The sequence below is a fragment of the Chlorocebus sabaeus genome, chromosome 12 (genome assembly GCF_047675955.1).
Source record: "Chlorocebus sabaeus isolate Y175 chromosome 12, mChlSab1.0.hap1, whole genome shotgun sequence".
Taxonomy (NCBI): domain Eukaryota; kingdom Metazoa; phylum Chordata; class Mammalia; order Primates; family Cercopithecidae; genus Chlorocebus; species Chlorocebus sabaeus.
The window spans coordinates 33,782,234-33,809,715 of NC_132915.1; the positions used below are offsets into that span (position 1 = coordinate 33,782,234).

Genomic DNA, 27,482 nt, shown 5'->3' on the forward strand with positions numbered 1-27,482 from the left:
TCTTCCTTACAGAGAGATGAACCTTCTCTCCCTATAACTTCCATCTATTTGTCCTCATTCCACCCCTGGAACAGCATTTTCCCACATGACTGCTTTCGAGATACTTGAAGACCTATGGTATGGAAGGAAGGCAAGGCTGGTTTTGTATTGTCAGGAGGATAACCAGCATCTGTGGGTAAAAGTTGCAGAAAGACCTCAGATGCATTCTCTGGGCTGGAAAATGGATCATCCTTACCCTAACACCTTCCTAGGCTGATCTCATAAGTTCAAGAAAAAGAATATTCTCATCAGCAGGTGTTTCCAGAAGCAATTCTGGGATGCAGCCCCTTCATTTTAAACACACATGCACACACACACATGCACGCAAGCACACGGAGTTCTTTCTGCTTACTCATTTAAATGTAAGAGTAATTAAAGTGGTTGCTGAGATTCCAGAGGAGGCTCAGCATTTTGGCTGGACCTCAGGGTCCTCCCCATCACACTAGTGCCTGGTATAACCATGCCCACTGTTCTAAAGGTACTAGCTGTGCCAGGTGCCCTGGAAGGTTCCTAATGCTCTGTGGACACTGTCCTTGGCCACAGGTATTGTGCTGGTGGTGAGCATTAAGCCTGGTGTCACCCAGAAAGTGGCTGAAATCGACAGGACAGGCAGCACCCCTGAAGTCAGTACGGTGGATGCCATGTTAGATCTCATCAGGTGAGTGTCTTGCCACAAGGTGGCTTCAAGGATATGCAACCCTATAGTAGCACAAGGCCTTGTACGTATATTCTGCTGTTACTCTATTGAAATTTTTAATAACTTTTGAATTATTGTGCACTTTCATTTTGCTCAGGAACCCACAAATTACATAGCCAGTACTGCTTGCCAAGTCTTGGTTCCAAAAGGGAAGAGAAGAAACAGGCTTCTGAGTCAGGATTTAGGATGAACAGAAGTGCTGATACATGTTCCAGAGAGATGCTGGGATGGATTGGTAGTCAGTTCTGAAGCGCACTTAGAAAAATCCATTTTTTAATTGTACAGGAGAAACTCTCTTATTGAAAGCAACCAGAGCTGTAAATAGGTCAGTCAATAAAAAATACCAATTAAAGCAGAGACTCATAAAAAAGGACATAAGATACACATTACATATTTTGTTTTCACTTAACACTTAGTGCATTTATTCACCAATTGTTTGACATAAAGTCAAGGTCTTTTCTTCAAGTTTGTTAGCTCATGGTAATTTCTTAAAGTTTCTGTTGCGTATACAGCCCTTATAAACGTATCATCTGCAATTTCCAGATAAAGTTTCTGTAGAACAGAGCACCAAAACCTTTGGACATTGCAAAGAAAGCTGAGTGTAAATCTTTCCAGTTTTTCTTTTTAATTTCAATAATCTTCCCATACCTAATCTAACCATAAAAATCTTAGTCATTGGCCTTTATTGAGTTCCCAGGCATGTGGCTTAGATTTTATAGAAACCATACCTTCCTTTTTATGCTCCTGTTTCACTGGTTTACATAATATGAAATTCAGTAATTATGATGATATTTGCAACTGGTATAAAGAATTTGGGAACAAATACAATGAACCCATGGTAAGTGTATTAGTCCATTTTCACACTGCTATAAAGAACTACCTGGGACTGGGTAATTTATAATGGAAAGAGGTTTAATTGACTCACAGTTCCGCATGGCCGGGGAGGCCTCAAGAAACTTAAAATCATGGCAAAGGCAGGGAAGCAAGGCACGTCTTACATGGCTGCAGGAGAGAGAGCAAGGCCGAAGGGAGAAGTGCCATACACTTTCAAACAACTAAATCTTGTGAGAACTCACTCATGATCACAGGAATAGCATGGGAGAAACCACCCACCATGATCCAATCACCTCCCATGAGGCCCCTCCCCTGACATGTGGGGATTACAATTTGACATGAGATTTGGGTGGGGACACAGAGCCAAACCATATCAGTAAGCATACAACGTCATTGATGAAAACAGAAATGTTCAGAATATTAAAGAATAAATAGTCTCTTGACTGTGAGTGTTCATTTTACCAAGGAGAGCAAGCATGTCAGTTACTCAGTGAATCAGTTAAGTGATAGTTGATTAGGAGAGCTTTCTATACTTGGGTGAAGCTCAGCAGGAAAAAAGAAATCTCAATACATGGAAGTATTCCGCAAAGGAGAGGCCAGAAGAGAAACCAGAGTACTAGTTTTATATTATACTCATTTCTACCAATATATTACGTATGACAAAACAATACTTTTTGCCCTAACATAATACTGCCTTTCATGTCTCCAACAGGAATATGTTCCCTGAGAATCTTGTCCAGGCCTGTTTTCAGCAGGTAATATTAATTACTTGTGCTCTTAAGTTGCTACCCTCTTCCCATTATCAATTAAAAAATGTTTTTTTCTGCTGTGATTCAAGAAATGGAATTAGCCCCGCAAAAATGGCAGCAGGACGTACACCTGTGACTGGCCGAGTTTAAGGTGATGTCTCTATTTTGTATCTAGCCTTTCTGGCTCACAGTAAGGTGCATGTCACAATTTACACTGCTTCCTTTTCCTTTATGCTTTCCCCCGCAAAAGGGCTCAAATGGTACAAGTCAGAAATCTGTCAAATAATGAGTATTTTTAAATGTGGCCTCCAGTACCTATTTTTGGAGAACCATGGTATATTTGTATAGAAGTTTAAACTTTCTGCAGAGAAAAGGTAGCTCTTTATCTCCTCTTTGCTTTTCCTCTGGTATTAGAACCCAGGATCTAACCCTCCTGGTGTGGTCCACATCTGGGTTCAGTCTTCTCCTTAATCATTGTGTCCCAGACAGGTGTGGAAGCTCAAACCTGTAATCCCAGCACTTTGGGAGGCCAAGGTGGGAGATCCCTTGAGCTCAGGAGTTCCAGACTAGCCTTGGCAACATGGCAAGGCCATGTCTCTAAAAAGAAATAATAAATCATTGCATCCCCATTGCTGGAGCTCTACAACGTAGTGTAACAAAGCCATGAATTTTTTTTCTGTAGGAAAATTGAACAATCTCTTCACTCCATTTACTTCAAGCCTTTCCCTCCTATTTATGTGCTTTAAGACAGCTGAGTCCATCACAAACTGCTGTATTCATTTACATAAGTTACATGAACAGAGGCTTCTGTGTATACCAACAAAAATGGCAACTCTGTTGCTCTCTGCCGACCTCCACAAGGGACAGAACCTCCTCTATTACAGCGGGGCATTTGCAAATCAGTCACAGTGGTTGTTTGTAAGGTTCTCGGTGTTGGCAGAGCCTTGTAGGGGGAACATTTATGCCTGGTGTTAATAATATACTCACTCCTTCTTAAACCCCCATGTGGAAGCTCCACAGAACCAAACAGGGCTGAAAGGAGAGAATTCAACAGCACTCTCACTGAATAGCCCTAAGGGGACTGTTGATTTTGGAACAACCATATTGTTAAACCTTTCTTGATGCTTATTAAAGTCGTGGTGATGTTATCAAAGTGATGAAGTGTTTTTGCTCAAATTAAAAATAATTTATTAATTAATAAAAACAAAAATGATTGACAGGAATCCTTACAGAGACTGTCTCTGAAAGCACCTGCAGATCAAGCCTGTACTTTCTTTTGTATTATTCCTCCATCAACTTGTCGCTTATTGTGAAAGTGAAGGAACATTTTGACATAAGTGAATGGTGATTGTGGGAGTCAGGGGTTTACATTTCTGCCTTGCTTTTAGTTCCAAAACCTGATGGGAGGTACCATTGACAACTGGAGCCAACAGAGGCATTGGAGGTAGATCCCTTCAGTGGCACTTGTTTGACCAAAATAACATGTTCCTGTGATTTAGTCTCAAAAGCTTAAAAAACATTTTGTTTGCTTGTCCTTGATTTTCTCCAACGTGCAGTACAAAACTAAGCGTGAAGAAGTGAAGCCTCCCAGAGATCCAGAGACGAACACGACAGAAGAATCCTTCACAGCTGTCATGACAACTGCTATTTCCAAGGTACCATTCTTGTTTCCTGTTCCTCTTCCCCAGGAGACAGGCACTGACTCATGACCAAGTAGGAAATACAGTCAATCCTCGTCATTCACAGAATCTGCATTTGTGAATTCACCTACTTGCTAAAATTTATTTGTGACCCCAAAATCCATACTTATGGGGCTTTCGTGGTCATCCACAGGTACATAAAAAGCAGCAAAATATTTGAGTCACCCGACAGGCACGTTCCCAGCTAAGGTGAACAAAGTTGTGCTCTGCTTTCTTGCTTTGATTCTCATACTGGAAACAAGTGTCCATTTTGCAGTGTGTTTAGTATCATCTTTTTTGCATTTTTGTGATTTTCCTTACTGATTTTGCTGTTTAAAATGGACCAGGGCAGGGTTCAGTGACTCACGTCTGTAATCCCTGCATGTTGGGATACCGAGGTGGGAGGATCACTTGAGCCCAGGAGTTCCAGACCAGTCTGCACAACATAGTGACACTTCACCTCTACAAAAAACGAAAAATAGCCGGGTATGATGGTGCACACCTATAGTCCCAGCCACTTGGGAGGCTGAAGTAGGAGGATCGCTTGTTTAGGGATGTCAAGGCTACGGTGAACCATGATTGAATCACTGCACTTCAGCCTGGATAGCAGAGACCCTGTGTCAAAAAATTTAAAAAAAAGGACCAGGCTGGGTATGGTGGCTCACACTTGTAATCCCAGTACTTGGGAGGCCAAGACAGGTGGATCACTTGAGGCCAGGAGTTTGAGACTGGCCTGGGAAACATAGTGAGACCCCATCTCTACCAAACATCTTAATATAACCCAGGTGTGGTGGCACAGGCCTGTAGTCCCAGATACTTGAGAGGCTGAGGCAGGAGGATCGTTTGAGCTATGATTGCACAACTGCACTCCAGCCTGGGTGACAGGGCAAGACTCTTGTTTCAAAAAAAATAAGCATCATGTTGAAGTGGTCTCCAGGGTTCCTAAGCACAAGATGTTCCTAAGGCATTTGATGTGCCTTAGGGAGAAAATTTGTGCTTTAGAAAAGCTTCATTCAGGCATGAGTTATAGTGCTGTTGGCACTATATTAATAGTGTTATATTAATATTAATAAATATTAATAAATCAACATTAACTTCCAGACACATTGACACACTTGCCTGTACTTTCAATATTAATAAATCAATATTAATAAATCAATATTAATAAATTAATATTGATAAATCTTAATATTAATAAATTAACAATATTTATTAATATTGTTATTAATATTAATAATTATTAATTATATTAATAAATCAACAATCTATATGAAACAAGGTGTCTGTAAAAGAAATACAACAATGTTATATATTGATTGTTTGCTGAAAAGGATGTGTCCAAGGTTCCCAGAAACATAACCCTGCATTTCCCCCAGGAGCAACAGTTCAGTATTTGCTAATACAGTGTTCATGGGCACTTTACAGAACATAATTACCAGGAATAGAGAGAATCGACCACAAAGAGCAAAAAAATGAGCCCTGTTGCCTCTTCCTCTCCAGGTCTGCTTACAGTAGAGCTGGCCATCTCTAGGAACTGCTGTAGATTTGTCAGATACATAAGCATGCAATGCAGGTCCACAATTCCTAGTCAGAATCTCTCTGCCCAGATGTAATTCAGAGTTCAGAGTTTCTCAGACTTTAGAAAGGCCATGTGGTGTATGTACTGCATATTATGCAACCTTCGTGAGAAGGGCAACAACATGCCAGAATCAACCACATCAATGTTTTTATAACAAACTCATAAATATTCTGCCAAGGAGAGAAATGGACCCTTAGTAGCCAGTAGCCTCATCTCAGTTTAGGATAGGTTTTGCTGCCAAAAGAGTTTGCTATAAACTTATCAATAAAATCCACATGCTTTGAGAGCTTTGGGGATTTCAGAATTGGAGATCAGAATGTGTGGGCCTGCAGTGGTATCTTTGTAAGCCTGTAGTGATTTCTCCTGAATGTTCTCTCAACTTCACACAGGAAGGAATGATTTAAGGAGAAAAGGAGTATTCATTAGACTTAAGAATTCAAATTAAATAAACTACTGTTGGCTCCCTGCTTCCTACTGCAGAAAGCCTTAACTCCTCTGACCAGGTTCAGAGGCGCTGCATGACCTGGCTTCTCTCTAGTTTTCACAACTTACTTCCAGTGGGCACCTCTCTTCTTTCCAGATCCACTTCCTCCATCACTCTTCATTCTTGCCTTTTGATGTTATTCCACAAATATTTTCTGAGCACCCTCCATACCCCAGGCCCTGCTGGACATTGGGATTATAATAGTGAAAAGACAGATGCCAGGCCTCTGTCCTCATACAAAGAATGATGAGTATTACAATCAGGAAGAGTGGGATGTTTGGGAGGCATTCAACAAGGGGTGTTAAATTAGTCTGGAGGCTGTAATGAATGAGCAAGAATTATTCAAGCACGGTGCAAAGGCCTAGTGCATGATCATTTTTGCCTTTGCTTGCCATCTTTTTGAAACATGCTTTTTCTCCTGGCTGCTGATTCCTCAGCCATAGTTTTCCCTAACTTTGAAACCCTCATTCATGTCCCACTTTCCATATGACACTTGTATCTCATAGTTTGAGTGCACAATTAATTACATACCATCCTGCTATTATTGGCTCATGCTTCTCACAGTCTTGTCTCTCCAACTGAATCTTAAGACCTTATGCTATAGCCATTGCAGTAATACTCTAGCTTTGCCCTAAATATATGTTTGATCATAAGTAAGAAATGACTGGTAGCCCAGTGGCTCCTCAACATAATTTTTTGTTTGTTTGTTTGAGATGGAGTCTTGCTCTATCACCCAGGCTGGAATGTAGTGCTGCGACCTTGGCTCACTGCAGCCTCCGGCTCCCAAGTTCAAGCAATTCTCCTGCCTCAGCCTCCCAAGTAGCTGGCATTACAGGCGCCTACCACCATGCCTGGCTAATTTTTGTATTTTTAGTAGAGATGGGGTTTCACCATGTTGGCCAGGCTGGTCTCGAACTCCTAACCTCAGGTGATCCACCTGCTTCAGCCTCCCAAACTGCTGGGATTACAGGTGTGAGCCACCGTGCCTAGTTAACATAATTCTTTACAAACCTAGTTGGCATCACTCAGTTATCTCTCCGTAAATCTCAGGCTATTTGTACCCAGGATAAAGTGAAGAAATTAAGCCAGGCATGGTGGCATGCACCTGTAGACCCAGCTACTTGGGAGGCTGAGGTGGGAGGATCACTTGAGCCCTCCTTGAGGAGTCTGAAGCTGCAGTGAGCTATGATCATGCCACTGCACCCCAGCCTGGACAACATGAGACCCTGTTGTTTAAAAAAAAAAAAAAGTAAAAACGAAAACATGACTCACAGTAGTAGGTCTTTAGCTAATTTTTGTATGTCTAAAATCCTACCAATGATAGACTGGATAAAGAAAATGTATACATATACACCACAGAATACTATGCTACCATTAAAAAAGAACAAGATCATGTCTTTTGCAAGGGACATGGATGGAGCTGGAGGCCATTATTCTTAGCCAACTAACACAGGAACAGAAAACCAAATACTGCCTGTTCTCACTTATAAGTGGGAGCTAAATGATGAGAACACATGGACACATAGAGGGGAACAACACACACTGGGGCCTTTCAGAGGGAGGAGGGTGGGAGGAGGGAGAGGATCAGGAAAAATAACTAATGGATACTAGGCTTAATACTTGGGTGATGAAATAATCTGTCCAACAAACCCCCATGACACACGTTTACCTATGTAACAAACCTGCACATCCTGCACCACATGTACCCTTGAATATAGAAGTTTAAAAAAAAAAAAAAAAGAATCCCGCCTGGGCGTGATGGCTCACACATGTAATCCCAGCACTTCGAGAGGCTGACGCAGGCAGATCACCTGAGGTCAGGAGTTCGAGACCAGCCTGGCCAACATGGCGAAACCCTGTCTCTACCAAAAATACAAAACATTAACTGGGTGTGGTGGCGGATGCCTGTAATCCCAGCTACTAGGGAGGCTGAGGCAGGAGAATTGCTTGAACCTGGGAGGCAGAGCTTGCAGTGAACTGAAATACCACCACTGCACTCCAGCCTGGGCGACAGAGTGAAACTGTCTCAAAAATAAATAAATAAATAAATAAATAGGCCAGGCGCGGTGGCTCACGCCTGTAATCCCAGCACTTTGGGAGGCCGAGGTGGGCGGATCACGAGGTCAGGAGATTCAGACCATCCTGGCTAACATGGTGAAACCCCGTCTCTACTAAAAATACAAAAAAATTAGCCAGGCATGGTGGCGGGCGCCTGTAGTCCCAGCTACTGGGGAGGTTGAGACAGGAGAATGGCGTGAACCTGGGAGGCGGAGCTTGCAGTGAGCCGAGATCGTGCCACTGCTCTCCAGCCTGGGCAACAGAGAGAGACTCCGTCTCTAAATAAATAAATAAATAAATAAATAAATAAATAATCGTATTGGTCATCCAAGACCACAGGCATAAAGAATGTTACTGTGCTTCATTATCAGGGTAAAACAGATGGTAAAAGTGTTCACACTGGTAAGTACTTTGTACTTCCTGCATTATTAATTCCTGTCTTTTTTAAGCAGACTCCAAATGTAGCTAGTAGTTAAAATGACCCTGAAAAGTGCCTTGATTCTAAAATTCATAATAAAAATATAAACCATTCCAGAATAAGAAATCTTTATAAGAAATATTCAAATATGGACTTGTTGAAAGAAGAGAAAGCATGTTAACTTCAGGGAGCAAGGGTTAAGTTTGTTACATGCATAGGTGTTTTTATTATTGTTTTTATATTTTCTATAGTTTTGTTGACTCTGCCTGGGAGATCACCAGTTTATTATGTTTGGTCATTGTATCTTCTCATTTCCAAACCTGTGCTTTCTAACAAGATTATAATCATGAGTCAATATGTTTTCTTGGTTTTGATCCACAGAACAAAACAAAGGAATACAAAATCATTGGCATGTATTCAGATGGCATAAACGTCCTGGGCTTGATTGTCTTTTGCCTTGTCTTTGGACTTGTCATTGGAAAAATGGGAGAAAAGGGACAAATTCTGGTGGATTTCTTCAATGCTTTGAGTGATGCAACCATGAAAATTGTTCAGATCATCATGTGGTGAGCAGACACCGTTTAATGTCATTTTGCTTCCCCTGACAATTCTGTCTCCTCAAAATTAGAAGAGGTTTTATGTTTCTCAACTGACCTCATACTAGAGAAGTTGGACATTTAATATTGAGCCCCCAGAGTATTTTGTGGGGGCTTTTGTTGTTGTTGGTTGTTTTTGTTTTTGAGACAGAGTCTCACTCTGTCACTCTAGGCTGGAATGCAGCGGTGCAATCTCGGCTCACTGCAGCCTCAACTTCCTGTGCTCAAGTGATCCTCCCATCTCAGCTACCTGAGTAGCTGGGACTACAAGCATGTACCACCATGCCTGGCTATTTTTTGTATTTTTTGAAGAGACAGGGTTTTGCCATGTTGCCCAGGCTGATCTCAAACTCCTGGGCTCAAGCAATCTACTCACTTCATCCTCTCAAAATGCTGGGATTACAAGTGTGAGCCACCACACCCAGCCACCACTAGAGTATTAAATAATTCCACGTATTACCCAGGAGTTAATTCATGAACAAAAGTCTAGCTATCAACCATTGTCTTTTCCCTCAAAGCCTTGCGAGATCATCTTATACCCAGTCAGCCTTCATGTAAGAAGCAATTCTTTAAAAAATGATTAGAAGGAGTTCATTGTACATGAGAACACAAAGTGCTTTCCCTATTGTGCCCCATGCAAAAGTGAGTTTCAAAATATTTATAACTGGTACAGCATGGGCACTAACCCATCTGAATGAAAGCTGCCATCCGTGAGCATACCAGTGACACCACTTGAGTGTCTGCCCTGTCCCTGGAAATGCCAAAAGTCCACCTTTCTTAGGAGGCATCTGCCTCACTTACCTCATATTTAATTGGTTCAACATTATTTAATCCAAAGTGTAGATACTGACAGTGATGTCTGACAGTGGTGTAAAGGGTTCAGTAAAAATGGACAGACAGATCACTTAATACTGCAGAAACCTCAGCTTCATCATCTGTTAAAAAGGATAATAAAACTTACCCCCAGGGATAGGAGAAGTACATTAAATGAAATGATGCACATAAAATACTTTCCCTAACGCAAGATGTAATGAGATCTCCACAAATAGAGCTATTATGATCACTTCCAGTACTAATACTATTGCCTCTATTGCTGATACCTGGGAAACAGATGACCATGGCTAGAAAGAGCCATATTTGTCAGTAAGGATCAAGCTCAAGTGAGATCTGCAGATATGACAATCAGCAGGATATATATGCACTAGGAACATGGCATGAGGTGTGCGCCCTCATCCACAAATTCTGGTGGATTTCTTCAATGCTTTGAGTGATGCAACCATGAAAATTGTTCAGATCATCATGTGGATCTGTTCAGATCAACAAGAACCACATGTTCTTGCCAAGTTTGCAAACTACCCTGTGGTATTTTGGATGGGTAGAATTTAAGGTGCACATAGGTACTGAAAACTAGAGCCAGTATTGTTCACCCAGGACTTGAAACAGCTCTTAGCTTCAGTTCTGCATCCTGTGCTCCACCAAGCATGCATGCCAAGCCAAGGGAACTGGCCTGTTCCTTCCCCACCAACCCAGCATGAGAAAACACTTGCTGACGGAATCATGCCTCTGTTGTGCTTCCTTTCCAGTTATATGCCACTGGGTATTTTGTTCCTGATTGCTGGGAAGATCATAGAAGTTGAAGACTGGGAAATATTCCGCAAGCTGGGCCTTTACATGGCCACAGTCCTGACTGGGTATGTCAGACTCAAGAGAAGAGACAGAAAGTTCCTTTAATCCAATAGGATGGCCACTGGGAGGTTGGGTTTCAGTTGGTTAAAACTGGCTTCTCCCCTATGTGCTGGGAAAGATAGGGTTCAGAGATAAGACAGCAGGGGGAGGAGGGCTGCCCTTTAACAGCTGTACTGTAGGTGGATTATGCTGTGCTAATTGTCAGCTCTTGGCAGAACAGCCTGGACCAGGCTTTGTCACTGCCTTTATTGGTTATGTTAAAATAATTTTTTAAAACAAGAGAAAAACCCACTTGTAGCCTCCCTTGGTTCTCTCCTGGCCTTCATTTCCTTAAGAATGTAAACTAGCCAAGCAAGTAAGAATAGCCTCCATGCACCTTGAACCTGAAAGAAATTAGCAAGGGCCTAAATGAAATCAGACTTGAGCAAGTAGGAGCAGGATGGCTGTTGGTTCAAAGCAGGGGCTGTTAACCACCACCATGGCCTGCACCATCAGAGTGTCAGAGAGGGTGCCAGGAGAATCTCGAGGCTAGGAGGAATTGTGTGGGCCTTTTTAGAAGCCATTAAACAGGAAGGCAGCAGGGGTTGGGTAGTTTGCATATTTATTATAGCCTAGCTATTGTTTCCTTGAGAAAATATGAGGTGGGATAAGACATGAATGGTGCCCCTGGACACCTAGCCAGGGGCAGAATATGTCACATATGCTAAGAAATATAGACTAAGGAAATAAGTAAATATTATTGATTTGACTCCCACAAGTCAATACCTACAAGCACCCAACTTGAGCAATCACCTCACCTATTGGAACTTGATCGTATTGGTGATTTCCAACACAGCACATTTGGTTCTTAATCTGTGTTTCCCAAAAACACAGCCCTGCCAGTCAACACAGAGGTAGATTTGGTCCCTACAGTGTGAGGACCATGGTGCCAAGGGAGGCGGGACCTCCACCTCACTGGAGGCCACCCTGCTGTAGGGCTGCTGAAACAGGCAGTGCCAAGGATTGTGTCTCAGCAGTGATGTGGCTGGGGTGTTTGAGCTGAGCCATTTCATAACCAAGTTCTGCTGGTTTCTATTCTGTCACCCCGGCTAGGTGTCTAATGGAAAACTAAAAGTATTAGTTCCTCATGGTTTTTAGCTACAAGCTCTCTATCGAGAAGATCCTCTCTCCAGACCTCCAGGATCTGTAATTTTGATGACCATTATTTCAAACACACATAACTGATCTGTAGACTGTAAGCTGCCAGTTACGTATATATCTATCTGCCAAACCCCCTAGTTCATGTAACCTGTGTATTTCCATGTGAAATAAGGAACAGTTTGAAAAGGCAGGAATAATAAAGAAAAGAAAGTCCATCCCAAAGTATGGCTGTGGAAGAGCTGAGACTTTTTTCCTTACTGTAAATCTGACTTCCCTCTTAGACAGTGGGTGCCACCAGCAAGACAGCAGCTTGGTGCAAGGAGTGGAGGGGGTAAGGACTGAGCACTGTGATAAGAGGTATATGAGGTATAGTGTAGTGGTGACATAGAGGGTACAAAGGAAAGAAGGCTCAGCCCTACCTGGGGAAGTGAGGGAAGGCTTCCTGGAGGAAGGGGGATGCCTAGCTGAGTGTTAGAGGAGAAGAATTCAGCAGCAACAGAAGGAAAAAAGGGCATTTTTGTGCATGTGGCAGGAATAGCACACACAGGGGTGTGGCAGCATGATATAATTCTGTTCTGTGAACCCTTAAATTTGGATTCAGCTACTGGCTTTGTCATTAACTCTGACAAGATGCTTCATTTGTTGAGTGAGCCTCTACACCCTCATACATGGAATGGGGATGTATATTCCTGCCCTACTCCCATTTCTCATTGGGCCATTATGAAAGTCAATTTTATAAATTAAAAAGATGTTTGATAAAAGGATTAAGTGTGGGGAGGTGGTATTATCTTTGAAACTTTAATTTCTCTTTCTTGTTTACAGGCTTGCAATCCACTCCATTGTAATTCTCCCACTGATATATTTCATAGTCGTACGAAAGAACCCTTTCCGATTTGCCATGGGAATGGCCCAGGCTCTCCTGACAGCTCTCATGATCTCTTCCAGGTAAACAGAAGAGGGGTTTCTGGAAGAAGCCTCCAGACTCAATGTCATCAACTCTCACCTCACTTTACAAAACAGACTCCAGCTTGCGGTTTTTGTAGCTGCCTTTAAGAAATGGCCTCCATATTCTCTGTCCCTGGCCCTGAACACATTGCTTCACGCTGTTGCATATTTCCTGCCCTCTTAGCATGGCCTGCAGCTCAGGAAGGGGTTATGGCATAACTGGGAGCAGCGGTGGGCACAGCACCTTCTGATTCCTGGACCTGCCTAAAGGGCCAACATACTTTGGATCCTTTCTTTCATTTTGTTTTGTTGTTTTCTTTACTTTTCTTGACAAGATTACCCAAAAGGACCCTTTATTTACTTTTTGGAAGAGGCATGGCTTCAGGCAGGGACTGAGGACCAGCATTTCTAGACCATAAGTTCCTTTCTCTTTTTATCACACAGTTCAGCAACACTGCCTGTCACCTTCCGCTGTGCTGAAGAAAAGAACCAGGTGGACAAGAGGATCACTCGATTCGTGTTACCCGTTGGTGCAACAATCAACATGGATGGGACCGCGCTCTATGAAGCAGTGGCAGCGGTGTTTATTGCACAGTTGAATGACCTGGATTTGGGCATTGGGCAGATCATCACCATCAGGTGGGGCGTGGTGTCACATTCATTGTCATCGGTGATATGGGGATTACTGCCAGTAAAAATGGTCCGTGAAGGGACACCAAGAATGTCCCAGCGATGGATTCTTTTTCTTGATCTACAAAGTACCTTCCCAAGATTAAATACAACTATATCCTGGTATGCAAGATTTCTGCTTCGGGGTCTGGGTAGCCAAAGCCATCACCTGTGCTCGGTTTACTGAAGCCAGTAGGATCTAGGCACAGGTTAGCACAAAGACTCAAGGCTGAGTAAGGGCCAGTCCCTGCTTTCAAAAGATCCCTGCTAGATTGGGATGCACATATCCAAATGAATGCTGAAGACCCTGATGAGGGATGTAAGAGAACTCTGTATGGTGTTCACAGAGGACTCCAGAGACGGAAGGGCTGGTTCTAGCTGTGAAGGTGAAGGATGGCTTCCCAGAGGAGGGGAACATTTAGCTGAATCTTAAAAGAATAGGAATTTAGCAGGCAAAGGAAGAAGCTAAGAGCATCTGGGGTGGCAGAAATAGCTTGTGATGCAGCCATAGGCTAGTTACAGCATACAGATTTCTTGCTATGGCTGGCATAAAGGATACAATGTGGAGAACATAAAGGAATGAGGAGACAGGGGTCATGTCATGAAAGGTTTTGTACGAAAAGTTTGTGGAAAGTTCTTAGATGCTTTGTCACATTGTGGACATATTTGCATTTTATTTATTTATTTATTTATTTATGTTATGCTTTGAGATGGAATTTTGCTCTGTTGCCCAGGCTGGAGTGCAGTGGCACAATCTTGGCTCACTGCAACCTCTGCCTCCTGGATTTAAGCAATTCTCCTGCCTCAGCGTCCTGAGTAACTGGGACTATAGACATGCACCACCACACCTGGCTAATTTTTGAATTTTTAGTAGAAATGGGTTTCACCATGTTGGCCAGGCTGGTCTTGAACTCCTGACCTCAGGTGATCCGCCCACCTCAGGCTCCCAAAGTGCTGGGATTATAGGTGTGAGCCACCACACCTGGCAGATTTGCCTTTTACAATGATAACTGGCAATATGGCAGATGTATTGGATGGGAGCAGGGACCAAATCTAGGAAACCAGTTAGGAGACCATTGCAGAAGTCCAGGCAGGGTATTAGAAGGCACTGACACTGAGGTTGGAGAAGAGCTAACGAATTGAAGAAGCATCAGCTGGATTCAGGGTGAAAAGCAAGGGAATGCTAGGATGACTCCCAGGATTGGTACATGATTCCAAATTGGTGGGTGGGGCAGGAACAGGAACTAGTATACCAGAACAGGAACTAGTATAAGAGAAGCACATATAGGTGGGAAAGATAAATAGTTAATACTTTTTGACACACTGAATTTGAAATACCTTTAAGACTTCTAGGTGGACCCATGCAATGAGAAATACAGGTCTAGCTGAAGATACAGACATCAGGGACATGAGCTTAATGATGGTCTTCAAATGTATGAGTCACAAGTTATTGCTTATATTGGAATCGCAGCTACATCGTGATTAGCTGTGATCTTGGGCAAGTGACTTGAATTTTTAAGCTCCTGTTTTCTCATCTGTAAAATGAGTAATAGTACCTACAACTTATTCAAGTAGTGGCAATTAAGTAAGATGCATATAAAATGCTTATAACTGTGCCTATGTAGTGAGCACTCAGTGAATGTTGAAAGTGGATGACATGACGTAGGGAGAGTTTGTAGAGAAGAGAAGGAGATTAAGGACTGAGGCTTGGAAAATCCTAATACTAGAAGCAGGTAGAGAAGGGAAAACCCAAGAGGCAGAGGGAGAAGGACAGAGAGATGGGAGGGAAGCCAGTAAACCTTGGTATCATGGAAACCCAGAAAAGAGAGATTTTCAAGGGTGAAATGGTCCACAGAGTCAGATGCTGAAGAGAATTCTAATGAAATGAGGATAGAAATTGTCTGCCCAAGTAGATGGTAGAACTGTCATAAGTGGATTTTGCCAGATTTGTTTCTCTAGGACAGCACTGTTTAATACGGTAACCACTAGCCATGTGGCCCACTGAATTGGATAGCACAGACACAGAATAGTTTCATCATTGCAGAAAGTTATTTTGGATAGCACTATGTTAGAGTAATAGGCTGGGATTAGAGTTAACCTGAAGACTTTTGTTCAGTTTAGAATGGAAGTTTAAGACTAAACTGGTCCCTAGGCCTGCTCAAGGTTGAATCTGAACTCTTTAGAGTTAATTCATTCTTGTATCCCCAGCCTAAACATAAATTCTAGGCATAAAATCAGAGTTTGTTAACTAACAATGTTCTAACACAATGCATTTTTTAAATCCTCCCCACCCCTAAATCACAAAGTATTTCTGTTGGCTGAAGACAAGTGCAAAATACACCATTTGGCACACCAGCTGGAGAACTATCCCAATGCCGTGTAATCTATAAAAAAGTGTTAGTGGCTAAAGAAGCCTGTGCCAAAGAGATTGAGTAAAGTCATGTAATTATAACAGCAGAGAGTATGTCAAAATCGAAACCTTGAGTCATGCCTGAGAAAGTTTCTGCTCCACAACCACCCCTGTGCTTCCAACAGTTGTTACTTTTACATTTCCAAGGGTTTTTTCCCACTTCCCTCACCCTGGCATGTGGAACCCAGTCTTCACTGAACTGATTTCCAAGGAGTGGTTTATGAGGTGCCAATTCTTTTGTGTATTTGCCACTTTATGATGAAATCCCTCCCTTTTTTGGTTATAAGTTTTCTAGATCTTTCTAATCATTTTTTAACTTCACTGCCAGAGGAATGAATGCTGGGCCTAGAGGCTAATCAATTCACATTAAAGCCTCTCCCCCTACTCTCTGGTGTATTCTTAAATCAGATTTGCTGATAACTACTGGCCCAGAACCAATAACAACTGTGAGACCCAAAGTAATCATTGGCTTAAAATTTAAAATCCTCACTGGCTCTACATGGGAAATAATAAAAGTTGGTTTTACTTGACAGTTACCGTTATAGTTCATGTGACTAATGGTTAAAGAGATTTTTAGACCCAAAGTCTATTTCTGTGGACTGGATGTCAAAGAAACATAGGTACCATCTACCCAAAACATACCTTTTTGTGGCTTTATCATAATACCCAAAGGTCATAACTGATTGAAAATTGGTGTGAGTACACGTGTCAAAATGAAAAAAAAAAAAAGGATAAATTGTCTTATAAAAATAATTAGGGCCAGAAGCGGTGGCTCACACCTGTAATCCCAGCACTTTAGGAGACCGAAGCAGGTGAATCGGTTGAGTCCAGGAGTTCGAGACCAGCCTGGGCAACATGGTAAAACCCCATGTTTATCAAAAATATTCTAAAAAAGAAAAATTAGCCCAGGTATGGTGGTATGTACCTGTAGTTGCAGCTACTCAGGAGGCTGAAGTGGGTGGACTGCTTGAGCCTGGAAGGCAGAGGTTGCAGTGAACTGAGATGGCACCACTGCACTCTAGCTTAGGCAACAAAGTGAGATCCCATGTCAAAAAAAAAAAAAAAGAAAAGAAAGAAAGAAAAGAAAAAGAAAGAAAAGTAAAGCTAATTATACAGCAGGGCGCAGAGGCTCACACCTGTAATACCAGCACTTTAAGAGGCCAATGCAGGCAGATCACTTTAGCCCAGGAGTTCGAGACCAGCCTGAGCAACATGGCGAAGCCCCACATTTCTACAAAAAAATGCAAAAATTAGCCAGGTGTTGTGGAGCGCACCTGTGGTTCCAGCAACTCAGGAGGCTGAGGCAAGAAGATCACTTGAGCCCAACAGGTGGAGGCTGCAGTAAGCTGTGATCATGCCACTGTACTCCAGCCTGGGTGATAGAGTGAGACCTTGTCTCTGGGGGAAAGAAGAAAAAAAAAAAATATATATATATATATATATCTTCATATACTTTATATATATCTTATATATTTTATATATTTATCTATATATATTTTATATATATATAAAGATATATATATCTTATATATCTTATATATTTTATATATATATAAAAAGAAGAAAGATAATTATAGGATTTGGGGCCTAGAAAGAGCAGAGAGGAAAAAAGGTAGCAGTAGTAATAGTAGTAGTAGTAGTTGTTGTAATAGTTGCTGTTCTGGTTGCTGCAGTAGCAGTAGTAATAATACCAGTGGTGGCAGCAACAACAGCAATAGATGAAGCATTAGCAGCAACTACTGCTGTTGCAGAAGTAGCAGCAGAAATGGCACATTTTTAATCTTTGTTTTTTGTTTTACTTTAAGCTCTGGGATACATGTGCAGAACATGCAGGTTTGTTACATAGCTATACATGTGGAAATGGCACGTTTTTAAGCATCTACAAGTGCTATACCAGATGCCTTACATGTATTAACCTCATTTAATCTTCCCAGCAGCTTGTAGTAGACATACTGTCCCCATCTTACAGGCAAGGAATTGAGATTCAGAGAAGTAACTTGCCTAAAGAAATGCCATCAGTGAAATGGTAGAGCCCAAAGTACATCACCCAGGTGTGTCTGACACTAAAACCTGTGTTCCCTCCAAGTCACAACCCATCCTTCAACCCGTTTAGAGAGCCGAGTCCAGTGGCTGGTCCTAAAACTAGGCCTCAGTGTGTGGAAAGAACTTTGTGCCACTGATATTTATGTTTTCTTCTGTGGAAATCCTCTAACTCAAAGTAGAATATGTTCAAGCAGCAGGAGTAGGTTTTTTTTTTTTTTTTTTTTTTTTTGAGAGGGAGTCTCGCGCTGTCGCCCAGGCTGGAGTGCAGTGGCCGGATCGCAGCTCACTGCAAGCTCCGCCTCCCGGGTTTGCGCCATTCTCCTGCCTCAGCCGGACTACAGGCGCCCGCCTCCTCACCCGGCTATTTTTTTGTATTTTTTAGTAGAGACAGGGTTTCACTGTGTTAGCCACGATGGTCTCGATCTCCTGACCTCGTGATCCGCCCGTCTCGGCCTCCCAAAGTGCTGGGATTACAGGCCTGAGCCACCGCGCCTGGCCAGGAGTAGGTTTTTATATTATTTTCTCCCATCTGAAGGTTCATAGTTCTGAGTTTCAGACCAATGCCAGTCAAACAGCCGAAGTCTAGCAAGCAAGGTCAAGGCTCAAGGACAGAGTTTTCTTGGACTAAATGAATTTTGAGTTTCAAGCCCAGCCTCAGGCTATAGCAACATGGATAACTATGACACCTCAGGGTTTCCAAGAGGGATCAGCTGGCATGGACACAAATCACTTCTGACAAAGAAAACCTGTTGATGCATTCCATTTAAATTTTTTTCAAGCAGTATTAAAATAAACTTCGGCTTTCCAAAGAGTGATTATGTCAGAAGAGATCCGAAGGGTTATAGAGGCCAGAAACCTTTGAGACTGAGGCCTGAAACCTTTAGAGTAATTGGTACAGCCCCAGAAATCTCTAATTTACTGTAATTTGGTGGTCAAAACCACTGAATGAAAATACACTTGTCAAAAAACTCTGGCCTGTGTTTGTACCCTCAAATGCTTTCTGCAACACCTCAGTAGGCAGATGAATGGGCAGTAGAATCAGCTTCCTAAGAACTCTAAGACGTTTTTAGACCCAAAGCATATGAATTTGTGGATAGAATCAGGGATTCTTCCAGTTTAAATTGGCAATTTTTACATTTTCACCTTTCAACCCAGTGGCACCTGGGCAGCAGTTCAGGCCTTGGCCCAAGGGCAAGGACTTGTCTCCAGAAAGCATCGTGGGTGTGGTCTCAAGCTTATCTAAGTCAAGGGACTTTTCAGGGCAGGGTGAGCCCTTGTTTCCTTCAGAATGATCCAATTAAAATAAGGAAGATGCTGATAAAGAGACTGCACATTACAAAAAGAAAAATCCCTACTGCCTCACCTGATCTTACCAAGAGGAATCTTTTTAAATACCTGGTAATAAAGTTCACCTGGCTGCGTCTCCTGGATTCCAGATCTTTCTTTCCCACAAAGTACATCTACTGGCAAAAAGGAGCAGTCAGGAGTAAATGCTTGCATCTTGGACAGGATCAGTTCTTTCTCAATCCAGTGCCCTAAAGAGCAGTTCCCAGAGGTAAAGAGTCCTGTGATGTCAAGAGAGTACATAAGGCCTGCTTAACCATTGTCTCATTCCTTTGCCTTCACCTGAAATGCCGTTGTCCATCTGCCCCTACAGCTATCCCTCTGTCCATTCTTCAGGGCAACTTAAATTCCTGCCATATATTAGGTGCTCCGTAAATTATTGCGTGGTGAGTAGATGGAAGAAGGGAGTAGGAAGGCAGGTGCAGAGGTACCTGGCACTTATTTAGGATGAGTGTATGTATACATAGATGAGTACATAAAGCCTTCTATTAACACCCCATTTAGTAAACTGCTTTTCTCTTGAGTATCTCTCTTGCTCATTTTTTGGTGCCACTTATGCAGTTTTTCCTTGCATTAGAGTGATGTGCCACATCTCTCTCTGCAAGGAGATGGCATCATACCCCGCCCAGCCCCCTCCCCCTGCAGTTCTAATCCTGTAATGAGGCAGAGCTGGGGCTCAGCAGGTCACAGATTCTAACTGCCCAATTTAGGGACACAGCAGTAATAGCCATCGCGACTAAGTGGGACTAACCATTTCAGGCCAGGGCTTTAACGGGAGAGGTAATTGTCTAACTCCTTTCCTGCTGGTATGTTTCTGCAGTATCACGGCCACAGCTGCCAGCATCGGAGCTGCTGGTGTGCCCCAGGCTGGCCTGGTGACCATGGTGATTGTGCTGAGTGCCGTGGGCCTGCCCGCTGAGGATGTCACCCTGATCATTGCTGTCGACTGGCTCCTGTGAGTTGAAATAAATGCACTGCCTCAGCCGGATGTGCAGGCAGGCTTCCCAGCCTCGCGGGCTTTGCAGTCTGTCATCATTCTCTCCTCCGATTGCCTAATGAGCCACCTGTTGCTGCTTTAATTTTCCTCTGACCAGGCCATCTGATAATGTGCTTAAAAATTAACTCCTCATAATGTGGAGTAGTGATTTTAAAAAGCCAGTGAGCTCCATTAGCTCATTATACCTGGTAATGCTCAAGGTTAGGAGCTGGGTGTGGAACAAAGATAAACACAGAACAACAAGGTGAGAAGCTAGGCAGGGCCCTGGGGCCATCCTGGCCTATCCCAGCCCCGGTTCAGCATCATAGGCTCAGAACCACCTAGTTCAAAATCAGTCCATCTTCCTAAGCATCTTCCGAACTGTTAGGGACAGTGGCACGAGCACTTGGGTTTGCATCTCCATCCTGTGTCTTACCAGCTTCTTGACCTTGAGCAAGTTCCTTGACCTCGAGCAAGTTCCGTAACCTGAGGCCCAGTTGTATAATCTGTGAGATGGGAAAAAATCTGCCTATCTCATTGGGTTGTTTTAAGGACTGAGTGAGCTTATGTGAATGGAGTGTCTAGAACAGTATCTGGCAGCCCATACATGCTCAATAAATGGCAAGTTTCATTGTTATGATTAGAATGAGTTGGACTATTCAGGCCCCAATCAACAACACTTTCTCCTCTCTCTCTCCTCTCTCTCTCTCTCTCTCTCTCACACACTCACACACACACACACACACACACACACACACACAGAATACAGCAGAACATCTATGTGAGAACATACCTTCAGTGACCCTCAAGGTTAAAGTCAGAACTAGCTTGGCTCCTAGCTTTACCCTTGATGCCCACTTCTGTGCATGGGTCTTACAACATCTAGGTCTGGCTCTGTCCCCTGGCATTGCAGATAAGTATCACTCCACATGGAGCCTTTGCTCAGAACCAGCTCAGGCTCACTGGGAAGTACAGTGCTATGTACTGTAGTTTGCAGGTGATAGATGAGATGGAAAGGGAAGCAGAGACATCCTATGTGGGCTTGAAAACACAGATGCACATTTCAGATGGCAACGCCTCTGCACTTGGCTTGGAAGCTGTGTCATGGGTTGGGGGGGGCCTCAGTAGCTAACTGGGCTATAGGCCCAAATGAGGTGGCACCCTTCTTGCAAAGATATCCTAGCATTGAGGCAAGATTTGGTTCTTTCTAGTGATGATGGTGGATTTGCACTTTTCTCCTTTCCCTGAGTCTTCCTAGAACCAGTTACCTTCACTGCCAAGATACCCGGATGAGTCAAAGGTCCAATTGGAGGTATGGGATAAAAAGACACTAGGTCCAGTTCAATCCCTGGACTTGTTCTAAATAACAGAAGGGCATCCAGTGTGGCCATGTGTAAGCATTGTCAGCCTTTTCTGTTCTGCAGGTGTAGTTTTCACAAGATTCCCCCTGCATGCAGTTGCTATCAACAAAGCACCAGTATCAAAATGGATCCTCTCCTCTGCAGTGTGCCTTCTCTACCTGTCTTCCTGTCACCGGTCTCTTCCCCAGGCTCTCTGGGAGTTAAGACTGGATGAGGGTGGCCCACGGAGAAATCTATTCCTGGGCTAACCTGTGTTTTCTGACCCCGTGCTCTGCGTCGTGCCTCCTGGTTTGCTCATAAGTAGAGTGACCTAGATTGGTAAATAAACAAGTACACCATAGACCTGAACAAACACACACATACCCCACATGCACATGGTACATACACCACCCACAAAACACCCAAGTTCTCTGACCTTTGCCCAAAGACAGCCCACAATGGCATTTGCATTGAATCTAGAAAACCACAAGACAGAGGTTAGGGCTGAAAAACTTACTGAATTCTGAACCTCCCTCAGTTCCCCCAGAAAATATCTGGAACAACTCTATTCATGTTTCTTTGGGAGAAGAGGAAGGAATTTAGGGAGACTTAGGGGAATCATTGCTACTTTGGGAGAGCTCATGCTGTGCCTTTATGAACAACCCCAGGCCTGTGAGGAGCCTTCAGTCAGTCAGTCATAAGGACAGCACTTTCTGCATTTACTTAAATCTAAACTGAACATGTCAGGTCCTTGCATCTCTCCGATGATGAAGGAAAATGAAATCTGGGCCTCCTGTCTGACACCTCCCATCTCTCCCCAGGGACCGGTTCAGGACCATGGTCAACGTCCTTGGTGATGCTTTTGGGACAGGCATCGTGGAAAAGCTCTCCAAGAAGGAGCTGGAGCAGATGGATGTTTCATCTGAAGTCAACATTGTGAATCCCTTTGCCTTAGAATCTACAATCCTTGACAACGAAGACTCAGACACCAAGAAGTCTTATGTCAATGGAGGCTTTGCAGTAGACAAGTCTGACACCATCTCATTCACCCAGACCTCACAGTTCTAGGGCCCCTGGCTGCAGATAACTGAAAACAAGGAAGGACATTCCCATGAGAGTCATCTCAAACACTGGTTAAGGAAAAGAAAAATGCTAATGGCCAGGTGTTCATTTGATTTTATATACAGACCTCCAGATTATTTTCTATATTTGGATTCACAGCCTTTGCTCTCCGGGTTTTGGGATTTGGGTGTGGGGTAAGATGAAGGGAAATCCATTAAAAGGAAAGTTCTATTATCTGAGTTTTAGAAATTCTATAAGAGACAAAGTTTGGAAGTACATAAAGTAATAACTATTAGAATTAGGTAATGGATATGAAAAAGAAAATGCTTTCTCGTGCATAGACAAGTGTTTTGGGTTTTAAAAAATATATTCTGTCATTGGTTACAAATGTTTACTCAGGCTTTCTATTGGCATGAATTTCCTTTGACCTTTCACTTTTTTATAAATTATAATGCATCTCAACCACCTCTCCCCAGTTAATGTGCCAAAATGTCCATTTTTAACTTATCTCCAGCCAATTTCAAAGAAAACAGACCAGCATAGTTCTGCAATAAGTTTTAAGATGGGCATAGGGTTTGGAAGAAAGGGAGAAGGATTCTTTTTTCAATGTACTGTATTGGGACGCTGGTAACTATTCAGCGTAGAGCTATATATATATATATATGTATATATTTATTATTTTCATATAATTTGCCAGACAGAGATCAGAACTGAACCGTCAATGTGAAATACAGAGTTCTCCTTGTACTTGAATAATAACCACAATTCCAACCCAGGTCTGCTTTGGGGCTTATCAGAACTCCTTTCTCAGGAGCACTAGAATGAGAAATCATGTTGTTCGATCGTTTCACATCTGTATATCAGCCCTAAAGCAGAGATGTACTATGGTGATACTCCAAGGTGGCATAGCCATTCATTTACAACTTCCAGATTTGAGCTGCCTCGAGGCAATCCATATTAGCTCTGCATAAGATTATATACAAAGCTGTCACTCACAAAAGGCTGGATGTGCTTTCATCCAACTGGAAGGCTTTATTCTTCCAAGTTCATTCGTACTCAAAGAGGCCAGTACTTTGCCATCCTTGCACTTCTGTTATCAGGGCCCAAATAATGTTGGCCAGCTAACTAAGTTGTATTTTAATAAAGATTCCATGGGTTGAACAAGCCACATTGCAGAAAAAGACCTGCCCCTAACCTGGGTTCTTGCAGAGTAAATCCCGTGACATAAACTGATATCAGTGGTTCGGGGAAAATAGTTCCATTCTACGACACTCGTCTCCTCCTCCAGGGAGGACTGTTCTAACTGGTAATCTTGGCCCTATTCATTACATCCTCTGCTTGTCATTCTGCTAATTTATGAAGATAGTTTATTAAAGTCTGTGCTTCAGTTCTCATCTTGTAAATAATGCTTAACATAAACTTGTACTTACACTGAGATCCAAAATAGTCATGTTTCTGCAGTATTGTGTAGCCAACTTAAACCTGTGCTTTCATGTTTAAGAAATGAGAAATTGTGCCAAAGACAGCAGAAGAGTAAATAAGTGCTCAGTATTGACCACCTACATCTGAAATCTACAACATAATGATACTGAATTGTTATGTAAACATCATAAATAGTAAATAATGATTCAATGTGAATTTAAAAATGCAAATATTGCTATTATTTATAAGAAATAAATCTAAATGTAAATGAAATTGAATCAGTAATTTCTCTTGGGCTAAATGGTTCTACCCCTTACTAGGATGCCCCAATTAGTGGCACTAGAGTTGGCAGAGCTGTTCATGAGCTGCGAGTTATCATTTTGGAGTCAGTTTGTAACCAGCCTCTTAACACACTGCTGTTAACTCATAAAAGAGAACAATGTTCCATTTCAGTCTCAATAAACACTTCCCTCATTCCTTCCCCCTGCCTTTTTCTTCTTGTTATCTGTTGTTTTAACTTACTTGGATGGGTGTGGGAAGGCAGAGATATGATCAGTTGAATTAGATTTTACACAGTTTTTTGTTTGTTTGTTTGTTTTTTGAGATATAATCTCGCTCTGTCACCCAGGCTGGAGTGCAGTGGCGTGATCTCAGGTCACTGCAGCCTCCTCCTACTGGGCTCAAACCTCAGCCTCCTGAGTAGGTGGAACTACAGGCACACACCATTACTCCAGCTAATTCTTCTATTTTTTGTAGAAACAGGGTCTCAATATGCTGCCCACACTTGTCTTGAACTCCTGGCCTCGAGTGATTCCCCTGCCTCACCCCCACAAAGTGCTAGGATTACAAGCGTGAGCCAGTGTGCCTAGCTGGATTATTGTTTTCAAAACTTTTTACCCCAAGAATGAAAAAGCGAGGCTTGAGGAAAGATAATCCGATTGTTCATGTTAGCCAATGGGATTACAAGGCGGAAATACAGTGCCATTATGAACAGCTGCATGCATATTTTGTGGTGGAGATGAAAGTAGGATTTTGTTAGAAGTTACTACAGTAAGAGATAGTCGGCTGGACGCCGTGGCTCACCCCTATAATCCCAGCACTTTGGGAGGCTGAGGCAGGCAGATTGCTTGAGGCCAGAAATTCAAGACCAGCATGAGCAACACAGAAAGATCTCGTCTCTACAAAAATATACAAAAATTAGCCGGGAGTGATGGTGTGTGCCTGTAGTCCCAGCTACTCAGTAGACTTAGGTGGGAGGATCACCTGAGCCTAGGGAAGTTGAGGCTGCAGTGAGCTGTGATAGCGCCACTGCACTCCAGTCTGAGTGACAGAGACCCCATATTTAACAAAAAAAAAAAAAAAAAGTCTTACCTCTCAATATGATGGTGGCTTGGTTTCACTAAAGGACCAATCCTGCCCTCTGAAGTAAAATTACAAGCTACAAATGGCTGTGTTCAGAGTGATCTCTGATGGGATGGTGCAGTCCTGCCTAGAATACCTCAGACATGAGGGGATTCTGCAGGGGGCAATGGACTTACTTGCTGTGACAGACAACAAAGGAATGAACAGCTCCCTGTTTCCCACTGAGAGGATCCTATCTCCTCAGAAAAATACCTATTGCTACCTGGCCAAAGGAATACTGGGTAGTTTCCTTTGTGTACAACATGGGAGAAAATACTCAACAGCACAATTCCTTAGAAAAAGATATTTGTTTGGAAGAGCTAGTGCCCCTGGGTCTCCATGTGATTTTGATTTTGCCTAGAGTTTACTCATGAATAGAGAAATGGTGTTATCAGCTGATGAATGACTTTATTCTTCCAGCAAATCTTTATTAGTCCAGTGGGTACAAGGCACACCCCGATTCTTAGAAGAGCCATGGGGAGTGTGCTTGGCTTATATTCAGGCAGTAGGCCGGCTGCAGTGTTTGCTTTGCAGGGGATCAAGAATCTTCCCTCCTGGAACAGGAGACAGGAAGTGATCCTTCGGAGCCTTGGAAGGCTGCTAGAAGCTTCTATGCAACAGGATTGATATTCTGTATTCCCCAACTGCCCAGCAAGGGACTATGGAATACAATGAGTGTGCACACAGCTCTGATTCCTTACCAGCTTTGTGTCCCTTGCCAACAACCTAAGCCTTGGTTTCCTCTTCCATGAAATAGGAATAAAAATTCTTTCCTCGGCCGGGCACGGTGGCTCAAGCCTGTAATCCCAGCACTTTGGGAGGCCGAGACGGGCGGATCACAAGGTCAGGAGATTGAGACCATCCTGGCTAACACGGTGAAACCCCATCTCTACTAAAAAATACAAAAAACTAGCCGGGCGAAGTGGTGGGCGCCTGTAGTCCCAGCTACTCGGGAGGCTGAGGCAGGAGAATGGCGTAAACCCGGGAGGCGGAGCTTGCAGTGAGCTGAGATCAGGCCACTGCACTCCAGCCTGGGCGACAGAGCGAGACTCCATCTCAAAAAAAAAAAAAAAAAATTCTTTCCTCACGGGACTGCTTTCAGTGGTCAATGAGAAAATGCATGTAGCAAAGACTCTGTTACAGACTATGTCTAATAAATGCTAGTGTCTCTTCTCCCCACCCCTGCTTCTGGGAAAAAACTACACCCTTCTCCCTCCCCCATTTATTAACATGGGTAATCCATAGAGATGCAATTGCTCTTCCAGTGTTTTAGGATCCGTGTCCCTGATGTGGTGAAGGAATGAAGCTCCTACCACTTGGTGCTGGCTGAGTTCTCAGAGCAAAGAGTATACCCAACCTAGTGAGACTTCGTAAACAGCCCCCATTCTATAAAGGTGAAACTCTTCCAGAAATGGGACATTTTAATCTAAAGGGTAGCAAACTGAAATTTTTCCTATAAAGTGTCATGTAGGAGGTAAACAAAAAATAAGTGTTCGCAGTCATTTCCTATGCCCTGAGACACAGACAGGGATTTGAGATGCTTGGGCTGTGTGAAGCTGAGATGTACACATAACACCCCTTCATACGTCCTGAAAATGAGAGTCCAGCATGAAGTTCACTTTTGCAGTCAGCCTATAAATCTTGTGTGACTATTCAAAAACAGTCTCCTCACCTGATGGAAGCAGGGCCCTACCTGGAGCTTTTTAACATACCCTGTGGGAGGAAATGTACCTCTCTGTAATCTTAGATTTTTAAAGTGAAAGCCAGATAATATAAAGAAGAAGAAGCAGGCCTTGTTAAATTAGCTTTGGGAACTATATATTTATATATTTTGAGACAGAGTCTCACTCTGTCACCGAGGCTGGAGTGCAGTGCTGCGATCTTGGTTCACTGCAACCTCTGCCTCCTAGG

General features: G+C 42.9%; 1 protein-coding gene across 1 annotated transcript in view; it reads left to right on the top strand.

The window, feature by feature from the left end:
* SLC1A1 (solute carrier family 1 member 1) overlaps window positions 1-24,651 on the top strand; it is a 92,414-nt gene extending 67,763 nt beyond the window's left edge. The window contains exons 4-12 of the mRNA XM_007969358.3: window positions 583-697; window positions 2,283-2,325; window positions 3,876-3,974; window positions 8,919-9,103; window positions 10,717-10,824; window positions 12,782-12,904; window positions 13,349-13,543; window positions 20,191-20,325; window positions 22,508-24,651. Of these exons, the coding sequence (XP_007967549.1) occupies window positions 583-697; window positions 2,283-2,325; window positions 3,876-3,974; window positions 8,919-9,103; window positions 10,717-10,824; window positions 12,782-12,904; window positions 13,349-13,543; window positions 20,191-20,325; window positions 22,508-22,754 (1,250 nt within the window). The 3' untranslated portion in view covers window positions 22,755-24,651. The remainder of the gene's footprint in view (window positions 1-582; window positions 698-2,282; window positions 2,326-3,875; window positions 3,975-8,918; window positions 9,104-10,716; window positions 10,825-12,781; window positions 12,905-13,348; window positions 13,544-20,190; window positions 20,326-22,507) is intronic.
* The last annotated feature ends 2,831 nt before the right edge of the window (window positions 24,652-27,482 follow it).